We start from the raw sequence: 11,168 nt of genomic DNA, 5'->3' as shown, positions 1-11,168 counted from the left end.
TCTGACCATGAGAGAATGGTTTTTTATCGGACCATTTTCGATAACTTCCCCACATGCTCTACCCTCGTGGGTGATAAACAGTTCTAAAGTCTTTAATAAACTGTGCATAATTCAGCTGCCGTGGGCTATTCCAGTGGGCAGTGGCCCATTCTAAAGCTTTATTAGTCAATCTAGAAACAATAAAGGTGATCTTGGCTTGATCAGAGCTGGGGAGTGGATTACTAAAGGAAACAGAGCACTGGAGTAAAAATCCACTTCATTTGTTGGGTTTACTGACCAGAAAATGAGCAGAAGGGGCTACAGTCACAGGAGCAGTGGCAGTAAGTTGTGGCTTGGGTTGGTGCAGGCCGAGCGATTGCAGCCGGGTGGACAAATCCCTCACGACAGTTTAAAGTTGTGAAAGCTGGTCTTGCCGCTCAGTTGAACCAAATCATCTGCTGATTGGTTAAAACCAGCTAACAGCTGCTGATGTTGTCTTAGGAACTGACCTTTATTGACGAGCACCTTTTGAACAGAGTAGGCTGTTGTGTAAAAGGTTTAATGAGGGAACAAACCAGAGGCGGAATGTAACCAGCATTTAAGCAGTATTTTAACAAACACTTGAACTTTATAAAGCTGTATTCCTCATCTAGCCAATATGAAGGTACACATTAGTGAATGTGACTCTTAATCATGAATGAATTCAATATCCCTACACTGAACACTGAGTTACAGCAAATGCTGTACACTCACAGAAAAAAAGGTACTAGACAGTTACTGAGGTGGTACTCTTAAAGGTACATCTTCATAACTGTACCCGATTCAATTGCAGTTATATGTTTTAAGTTGCATTGACTCCATGCACCCCGGCTCATGTCCAGCCTTTTCATTGTATTGTTTCTATTTTAAAACTTTAGATTATGAAAAGGTACAATTATATAACTTTTCCATGGGAAAAACTCACTTAAGGTACACAGTTAGACCTTAAAAGCACTGTTTTGCTTTTGTGGGTACATTTACATTGTTTGTACCTTAATGAATTAAAAATGTACTTTTCATAGCTGTTTCACTCTCTTCAAATCCTCTATGATTTATGTTATCAACACATATAGAATAGTGCCACAGTTACCTGAAAGGAGCATTCTGGTCTCATTTAATATGTTGTTATGTAATGTAGGATTCTGTAGCAAATCACTGCATCCCTCAGCCTCATCCTTTTAAAAGAAGTCACAATTCTGTAAATTGTGCATTTTTTTTTGTCCTCTCACTACAATACCCAGCATGCATTGTATCATACGACTGTTGTGACAGTCAAAAAGTGAAAACAATAAAATGAACAAAAGAATGTAGTGAAATTGCACCAATTTTAAACATTTGAAACATGTAACACTGTATGCTTATGCAGCTGCAGGTGATGTTAAAGTCCCTGTTTACCTTAGATAAGCGCTTTCACAGTAATAATATGAATAACTCTACTGTTCTTTGGTCAGTCTCCCTATATTATGTTGTGGCCAGCTTTCTGTGTGTGCACATACATACTACACAGGCACACCTATCACTGTCCAAACACTAGGCATTCCAGCTGTTATTTTCTTTGGGGATTAGCATGATGCCACACTTCTCAGATAGCATGTAGATGTTGGCCACTTCTGGCAAAGATATGGTACTGACCCCCCTCATGCCCTGTGGGCACTGGCAAAAGTGGTCCAAATGAAAAATGCTCATCTGGCCAACATGTCCTAACACAGATCTGGACCACCTGTGGCAAGGCTGCCAGTGCCTTCCTGAGCTCAGTCACGAAACACAGAAGTGAAACCGTAGTAGCAGGAAATCCAGGGTTGTGCAACCTGTTGAACATTGCCCTGTAATCAGGTGACTGTCAGTTCAAATCCCCTCAATGCCAAGGGTCCCCAGCTACAGGTGGCCAAAAGGAGGAAACACATGCCCTCCCAGTAGCCTGACCCTGGTGGCACTGTGCAGGCCATGGTCTTTTGGGAAGCTGAGCCAAAAGAACACCCTGTATTGTTTAAGACTGCATTTATGTAAGATAAAGATATGAAATATGAATATGAAATATGACTTAATTTTTCAGTGTAATGCCTCTGTTTTTGTACCTGTAGTTGGGTGGAGATGTGGTCTCCTAATGACAGTTATAAATAGGCTGGGTTCTGGCAACCACTTTTGGCAATTCCATGATGAGTTTAATCACGTTACTCGATCATAAACATGGCATTGCGGAACATAAACAAAACAAATTTATATACACCTGAACTGTATGAGGAACTACAGGTGTAGGGGAGTTTTTCACAACAGTTCTTTTGTTACAAGTTAAACTGAACCAAGCAAAAGTTCAGCATTAATTTGAAATAAAGTTAAGTTGTATGTAAATCATGAATTCTCAGCTTTTTCATTTTCCATTCTTAACAAAATATGGGAAAATACGATGGACAAAATACGAACTGGGCCTTTTTAAAACTCGTTTCATCAACACACGCAAAGGTCACCAGCATTGGGAAAGATGAGGACCAAAACAGAGAGAACTTCAGATGAATCATTACAGCTGTAACAGGAGATAAACATTTTTATGTTTAATGATGATATGACTCTAAGTACGCAATATGGCTGCCGCTTTACATTTTTTCATTTGTTTTGCTTTGTATTGTTTTGTACTGTACTGTGTAGGCTTTGATGCTTCCCTGCTGACTGAGGAGTTTGCCATCATTCCACCCAGATAGCAGCCGACAGTGATTTTCTACCCGTGGCTCAGAGTCTTCTTAGCTGGCTGTTTGGGTGACACCACAGTACAGCTATGATGCGGCTATTAAAGGTTGTTTCTATTACGAATGAAAAATGGGAAATAGAAAATAAAAAAGCTGAGAATTCATGATTTAAATACGTTTTACAAGAAACAATCCATTTTTGTTCTGAGAGATTAAAATGGAAAAAAAAATAGTGTTTTTTTTTCTGTTCTTTATCTGACTTTGATTTCAAAACAGAAGTGGACAGACACACAGACACAGATTCTTTTTATTTATTTGTTTATTTTGGAAGACAGGAAGCCTCTCACACAGTTTAATGCAGTTAAACTGAACTTTATAGACCAGGATTACAGCACCAGTGTTTACACGGTTTACTGGTTTTATTACTGTACAACACTTTAGACTGACTGCTTAACAAGATTGAAATGAATTTAGAGAAAAAAAACTGACAGCAGTGATGTTGGCTTTTAAAAAAATCTCTATTAAAGCTGATCTTCCAGTTTCAGTGTTTCCTGAAAGGAGCACAAACTAAGAGGAAGAGGATGGAGGACAGTAGAGATCCCAGCATGATGAGACTCAGATTAACGCTCAAAGCAGCCGGTTACACAGGCTCCCCTTACAGCACTTAATATGTGCCTCCATGTTAAAGTGTTGTAGAATAGACTTGAAATCCTGACAGATGCTCTTGCTTGCACATCCTTTCAGAGATGCCCTAAAGATAAATGGAACAGCTGAGAGAGAGAGAGAGAGAGAGAGAGAGAGAGAGAGAGAGAGAATGTTTAAATTCAGTAACATTTCAATAAACAATATTAAAGTATATACCAGGGGTCCTCAGATGTCACATGTTGAAATATTATATATCATAATGCTGAGCTGGTTCTTGATTTGTTTCACTTGGCTAAAAACCATAATACTTATTGTTTCATTAGTCTGTCCTTATTTCTTTATTTGTTTATTTACTAGGACGTGTCACATGTAACAGGAACAAAAACATTTCGATAAATTTGATAAGAAATACTAGTATTTGTCTGTAGCCTCTTTTCTGCTGACCCACTAGTTGCTTAGATTGTCCTGGACATTTTTAATCAATTTAATCAAATTCAATATTATTTTCCTCTTACTTCACCAGATTAACTCGGACTGTCACACCTCTCTGTGGCTTTGAAGCCTCCAAAGACTCCCCAGGATATTCCGTGTTTTTGACTTTGCCTTATGCCTGATCCCCTTTGGACATGTTTGCCTAGTGTTATGTTTGTTTTTCTGTGCCTCCTGTCTGTTTTGGATTTGACCTGTGCCTGTTTTTTGATGACGACTCACGATTTAACTAGTAAATCTTCTTGGCGTCATTCTGACTCTTTACATGGACACTGTTAGCTCTCTGTGAGTGAAACATTTTGACTCCTTTTTTGAACTGCACTAGGTAGTCAGAAGCTAAATATAAACAAAATTGTCATTTAGAGGGGACTTTATTTTGGGAGGTAATTGTCTTAAATCTTAACTCCTAAACTGAATTTAAAAGATTTTCTGTTAAATATTTAAAGTTGAAATATTAATATTAATTTTGAACAAGTCTGAATACAGAAGAAAGGCATAATCCACCCAAGCCCCCCACACAGGCGGAACAGCAACTCAAGGCTAATGTGAAGAAAGGGTTGGACCTGCTGTCTGTATTTCTTCACCTGTTCCTTTAATGCAGTGATCTTCATCTCCCTCACAGTTCACGGTTTCTGAGCAGTTGTCATTGGCACAACACTTCTTCCCATTGGGAGGCTGTTTCGGTAAAGCTTAAAGCAAATAAACAAGTCAATAAAACGAGGCTGGTCCCATGATGGATTGTCCATTGTGAACAGAATAACTTCATAAGTGACCTTTTTATGGATAGTCAACACCTGGGAAGTGGCCTATTCACATACATTCAATCAGCTCTGCGTCTCTATCTCTTTTTGGCTATGGCAGTTGTTTGATATAAGTCACATGACTGGTACAGACCAATAGTGTAGTGGGTAACATCTTTGCTCTCCACGCTGCACATAACATAGCAGCCTATATTATACCAACAAGAGTCCTACCTTTTAGTGTAGGATGTTAACATTAATGATCTCTCATATTGTAGAAGCTACTGATTGTACCTGGCACTGCTTTGTCATTGCAGAGGTCAGTCTTGCAGCATTTGGAGTTGAAGGTCGCTTTCAGAAACCCCGTGTTTATTCTCCCTTTGGCACAAAAGACTGCCGGCAGGCAAGACCTCACACTGTGTTCCACCTGTACGCCACCTGCAGATGAACACATGACTTAGCGGACATCAGTTTTGCATCTGTTAAGAGTTTTAATCTGAGTTAAGTCTTTCTTACCCAGGCTAAAGGTGGCAGCGACGCTGTTACAGACATCGGCTGGACATTCCCAAGTTCTATTACAAGTCTCAGGAAAATGCGCTATGCATTCGTAACACTGCAGTGCTAGTGCTAGAGGACAAGGAGAATCCAGTGTGAAAAACAAAGACCTGACCACACGGAGAAACGGTCAAAATGGTTTACATTAAAAATGCCAGTTCTCACCAAAACAACAGTAAAGGGGAATTTCAGTAAAGTGCATAATTCAGTGGTTGATGAAAATCAAAAGTCATTCAGAGTGAATTGGTATGAAATGCTCTGTTCTAGAAAAACTGAGTCAGAATCAGAGTTACTTATATGTTACCTGATGTCTGAAACATTGTTTACAATATGATATGATAAACATGTAGAACATTATAAGGCAAAACAGTCCCCAAATGACACTTTCTGTGATCATCAGCATCATCACATGTAAAAGCTAAAAATACATATATAGGTTCACTGGTGGTTTTAGACAGTACATAAAATGGCTATATTTGTGTTATAGACATGGTGACCTCTGGTTTCTATCACCACCACTGTGTCTCTACAATTCATAATTTCTCATGAGACCATTCTGAACAACTTTGTTTACATCTCAACCACTGAATTATGCAGAAATTCTGCTAAATCATTTCCATTTAATTTACCAAGTTGACTGAAATGACAGTACTGAGTGTAATGTGAGGGTATAAATTTGGTTCTCTGTACCTTTAGTGAAGAACACACTGACGAGCACCAGAACCACTTTCATTTCTACCACTGGATGATCTGAGACGTTGGTGTAAAAACAAGGAAGAACGTGGCCTCATATAGGACTCTAAAAGGGGGTGGGCTTCCAGGAAGCTCTTCCTTCTTCAAGTCTCAGCCACTGTTAAACCCACTCAGACCCCCTGATGAAAACTAAATCTAACATTTTGAAACAGTCATCACTTTTTATTGGCAGAAGAATAATAATAAACTATAACTAACTACTTTCATCTGCATTTAGTCTTTCACTGATATACTTAAAATCCTTTATCATTCTTTGATGTGAAGTTCTGCAGTTTAATTTTCTTTTTTAAGCTAGAAACAATTACATGAACAGTCTTCACCACAGAAATTCTCAGTACTGATAAAAACATCCCACAGCTTTCATTTTGTAGACTTCCATAGTTCAAGCCCCATCTTGTTCAAAGAAATTGACCTGAAGTGATTTAGAGGTTTGAATTTTATAAAATACTGTTTGAACACATTCATTTTACTTTGAATTTTTGATTGAAAGCGTACATTTGACAAACTAAATTGCCAGGCTGAACTGACCAAGCAAACCAAAACAAATTTCAGGCTGAAACAGCTGTTAAGTACACTTCATTCATTTTTCTGAGAAATCTATCAGAGAAATCCAAAGAAATCTGCAGGGCTGTTTATTTTTTTCACAGCTCTAAAGTTTCAGTCTCAGAAGTTGGTTGCATTTTCTCCTTCTCATAATCCAACACTGGAGAAATGGTTTGGCCGTTCAACCTAAAAACACTTCTTGTATTAAACAAGCAATTAAACTAGTTTTCAACAAAAAATGACTTGGATCTAAAGAATCACTCATTCAAAGCATTTAACATTCTAATAATTTAGATTTTAGTAAATAAAACTGGTTCAATTGCTTGTTACCACATGATTTTTATTTATTTATTTTATGCAAAGCATTTTTAACAGTAAAATTATCCCAATTACAAATACAAAAACAGCCGTTTTCTTGATTTCCTGTTCTGTTGAGATGTAGTAACACTCTTACTGTTATAAAGTGTCCAAACAGAGTTTGTGCAAGTAAATAAAACTGCCCTTCTATTGCAGTAAGACAGGCTGTGTAGTCATGTGTTATGGGGGGCAGGTGGCAAGATTAGAGCAATTGAGCAATTAAGCCCTGTGGGGGAAAAATATATTTATGAATATTTAAACTTTAGTTCAGTGTTTTCAGAAGGCTTACTTGACTTACTGTAATAATAAACAAATACTAAAGACAAATGTAATGTTTTCTACAATTCATGCAACCACAATGAAAAATAGTACAATTACAATACAACAGTAAATATAATACAGTTTCCAGCAGCAGAAAAAAAGTGTATACTCTCCTTTGACAAACTGGCAAATTAGTATAAATTTGAAAAGATTAACGAGCGAGTTATTAATAACATCATATTTTGCTGAAATGTATTCTAACATTGGAAGCATGAATTTACTACACGTTTGTAGTGTTAAAAGTACTGTCAGATATAACACACATGGGACCATCCTACCAAACTGCATTCTCATAGTGAAATAAGAAAGAGGGCTTTACATTATTTTGCCCTGTTGTTTGATTTTCATTCTGGGTTTCTGAATGTTTATTAGAAAAGAAATGTGCTTGTTGTTTACAGATCTTGCAGTTGTGCAGTTCTGGCTTCATTATTCAGTTTCTATTCCAGACAAGCTGATACTGGATTTGGGTGACTGCTTACATTGGAACAACTTTCCACATTCACATTCAGTCTGCAGAGGGATCTGCAGGAAATACTGACTGTGCTGTTATAGACCACTGTAGTCGTGCCTCATTCTGTAGTCTGCGTTATGCCCATATTAGGAGCTCCGGGTCTAAGCTCAATTTCTCTATCACACCCTGTGCTAAATGAAAATATTCAGAGCCCGATACGTTTTGTTCTGTGTACATTTTCTCCCAAATATCACTGCATTCTCTGAATTATGAGGTCGTTAAAGAGTCTTAATAATATTATTGCGACATGCAAGCTAAAGCTACTGCGCATCACTTTGATGTTACCTAGCTACAAAAAAGCAAGGTGGGCTGTGGTGGTGTTCTTGCGAGTTGTGTGCACTTTTATAGGTGTGCCCATAAATAAAACCTCTAGGTAGGACATTTCAAAACTACCAGTGTTAAAAGTGCGACACTGAATTTAGCCTCTTTTTTGTCTTGTCCACCAGCTGCTTGTTCGAATTTTCCTGTTCCACCTTAAATGGCACAGCAATGCTGGGTCCTGACCATTGAAGAACAGGGTAACAAAGTATGCAGAGAAACAGATGGACTACAGTCTGTAATGGTGTCTACACTCTCTGTCCAGTTTATCAGGTTCATTTACCATATAGGAGCACTTTGTACATCTACTTCTAATTGAAGGGTTTCATTTCCAAAATGCATTATAGACCATTTCAAACATGTTTCTCATATGTGTTGTTGTGAGCTTTTCAAATAGCAGCTCCCTCTGCTTTTGGGTTTATCAAGCCCAAAGTGAGCAATGCGAAGAGTGTCTATGAATTCCTCTTCTATTAGATATGCTTTCTTTGACACAGATTTTTCCAGAAATCCACTTGGCTTCATCCGGGATCTCGTCCTTTTTTTGCCCTTTTGGTCGAATTAACTGCAACTGTACTGTTGCTGAAATACATGCAGTATGCTCAGATATATTGATTTGAGCCAACCAGATTCCCTGCAGTAAATTCCACAATATAGTACATTCTGTAGAAAAGAGAATGTCAACCAGTTACTTAACACACATACAATTATTATAAGGCTTGCACAGTTATCACAAAATTAACATCAGGGTTAAGAATCATCACTACCGAAGCACATACTTTCTGTATTTAAGTAAATGTATTTGTGTTTTAATAAAAATATTATGATTTTGTGGGTGTACAGTTCGCTGAAATTGTCACTACAATAACAGTCACTACTGAAACATTTAGCCAAGGTTCAGTAGTGTTATGATTGTTTTGCTAGTGACAGAATGCACCCTAACCCATGTCCCTAACTTCATGATTAACTGGACTATGGGGTTCATTTATTCATGAACATGCACCAGCCATTCATTTTCATCGCAGTGTTTAACATAAAAAGGTAAGTTCATAAGTAGCCTTAATTTTATCTGATATTATAATGCTAATAGCTGTTATTTTAGCGCCAAGCTAATCATGTGTTCACTGGATTTCACATTGCTTTTTGCATTTGACCTCCAAAGCATTTATGATCGGTTTCAAATTCAATCATATCATAAAATAAGGGAATTGGGGGAGCCAGAGGTGAATAAAGCAGAAAGCAACAGGTAACTTTCCCAACAGTCTCTCTCTCCCAATGGCGTAGGGTTGGTCTCAACATTGGTAAAGACACAACAACCCACCTCCTAGCTCCCATCCCCTCAAGGGATATATATACATTGCAACACATCTAATGCAAATCCATTAGATGCAATTCCTGTTCCAACATGACTGCGCACCAGTGCACAAAGCAAGGTCCAAAAAGACATGGATGAGAGAGTTTGGTGTGGAAGAACTTGACTGGCCTGCACAGAGTCCTGACCTCAACCCGATAGAACACCTTTGGGATGAATTAGAGCGGAGACTGCAAGCCAGGTCTTCTTGCCCAACATCAGTGTCTGACCTCACAAATGGGCTTCTGGAAGAATGGTCAAAAATTCCCATAAACACACTCCTAAACCTTGCAGAAAGCCTTCCCAGAAGCGTTGAAGCTGTTATAGCTGCAAAGGGTGAGCCGACATCATATTAAACCCTATGGATTAAGAAAGGGATGTCACTCAAGTTCATATGCATGTGAAGGCAGACGAGCAAATACTTTTTTGCAATATAGTGTATATGAGGAACTACAGGTGTAGGGGAGTTTTTGACAACAGTTCTTTCGTTGAAAGTTAAACTGAACCAAGCAACAGGTCAGCATTAGGTTGAAATAAAGTTAATTTGTATGTAAATCATGAATTCTCAGCTTTTTCATTTTCCATTCTTAACAAAATATGAGAAAATATGATGGACAAAATACAAACTGGGTCTTTTTTAAAACTCATTTCATCAACACACGCAAAGGTCACCAGCATTGGGAAAGATGAGGACCAAAACAGAGAGAACTTCAGATGAATCATTACAGCTGTAACAGGAGATAAAAATGTTAAAACGTTTAATGATAATATGACAAAAGACATATGTAAGCTGTAAGTACGCAATATGGCTGCCGCTTTTACATTGGTTTTTCATTTGTTTTGCTTTGTATTGTTTTGTACTGTACTGTGTAGGCTTTGATGTTTCCCTGCTGGCTGAGGAGTTTGCCATCATTCCACCCAGATAGCAGACGAGAGTGATTTTCCACCCGTGGCTCAGAGTCTTCTTAGCTGGCTGTTTGGGTGACACTACAGTACAGCTATGATGCGCCCTGGACCGGCTGCTTGATGCTGTGTTGGGGCTATGAGGCTGCATGGACCGGGAATCAACACTACATCACAGATACGTGGCTGCTGAACTGGAGGTGTTTGGCTACAGGGAAATGCTCCCCCTTCATAGCTAAGCACATTTTCGGTGTTTGAGGCTTCCTAGGCTGGCTGCCTGCATGACTATTCATAGTTCCCCCACAGCTCTTTTCGGGCTAGTGACTCTATACTGTGGTAACCCACTAGTTGTTGCAACTGTGTTTTTGCAAAGCATCCTTGGGTTTGAGAAAGGCGCTATATAAATTCAACTTATTATTACCATATAATAATAAATGAATACGTCATATATCAGACTATTAAAATCATGGCAACCTGAATTCATCCATCATCTAAACCGCTTATCCTTCTGGGTCGCGGTGGGGTGCTGGAGCCTATCCCAGTTGTCATTGGGCGGAAGGCAGGATACACCCTGTACAGGTCACCAGTCCATCGCAGGGCAGACAGACAGGCATACACAGTCACACACACACACACCTAGGACCGTGGGAGGAAACCCACACAGACACGGGGAGAACAGGCAAACTCCACACACCCTGGTCACCCGGCCGGGAATCAAACCCAGGCCATTCTTGCTGTGAGGCGACAGCGCTACCCACTGTGCCACCGTGCCGCCCGGCAACCTGAATTATTATTATTATTATTATTATTATTATAGGTTGTTTCTATGATGATTTCAATATGTGTTACAAGAAACAATCCATTTTTGTTTTGAGAGATTAAAATGAAAAAAAAACTGTTTTTTGTCACAAATACGTTATTTTTTTTCTGTTCTTTATCTGACTTTGATTTCAAAACAGAAGTGGACAGACACACAGATTCTTTGT

At 38.7% G+C, this 11,168-nt stretch overlaps 1 protein-coding gene across 1 annotated transcript; it reads right to left on the bottom strand.

Moving 5' to 3' along the window:
- Nucleotides 1-3,009: 3,009 nt before the first annotated feature.
- Nucleotides 3,010-5,926, bottom strand: LOC118822995 (lymphocyte antigen 6D-like). The gene is made up of 5 exons (XM_036592347.1): nt 5,819-5,926; nt 5,090-5,200; nt 4,868-5,011; nt 4,418-4,522; nt 3,010-3,469 (listed from the first exon to the last, which is right to left on the bottom strand). Exons 1-5 carry the CDS (start codon nt 5,859-5,861, stop codon nt 3,327-3,329), a joined length of 546 nt encoding a protein of 181 aa, XP_036448240.1. The 5' UTR covers nt 5,862-5,926; the 3' UTR covers nt 3,010-3,326.
- Nucleotides 5,927-11,168: the final 5,242 nt, after the last annotated feature.

The sequence above is a fragment of the Colossoma macropomum genome, unplaced genomic scaffold (assembly GCF_904425465.1).
Source record: "Colossoma macropomum unplaced genomic scaffold, Colossoma_macropomum, whole genome shotgun sequence".
In the NCBI taxonomy this organism is placed as follows: domain Eukaryota; kingdom Metazoa; phylum Chordata; class Actinopteri; order Characiformes; family Serrasalmidae; genus Colossoma; species Colossoma macropomum.
The sequence above is the reverse complement of the archived record's forward strand: the minus strand, read 5'-3'. Positions and strand labels throughout refer to the sequence as shown.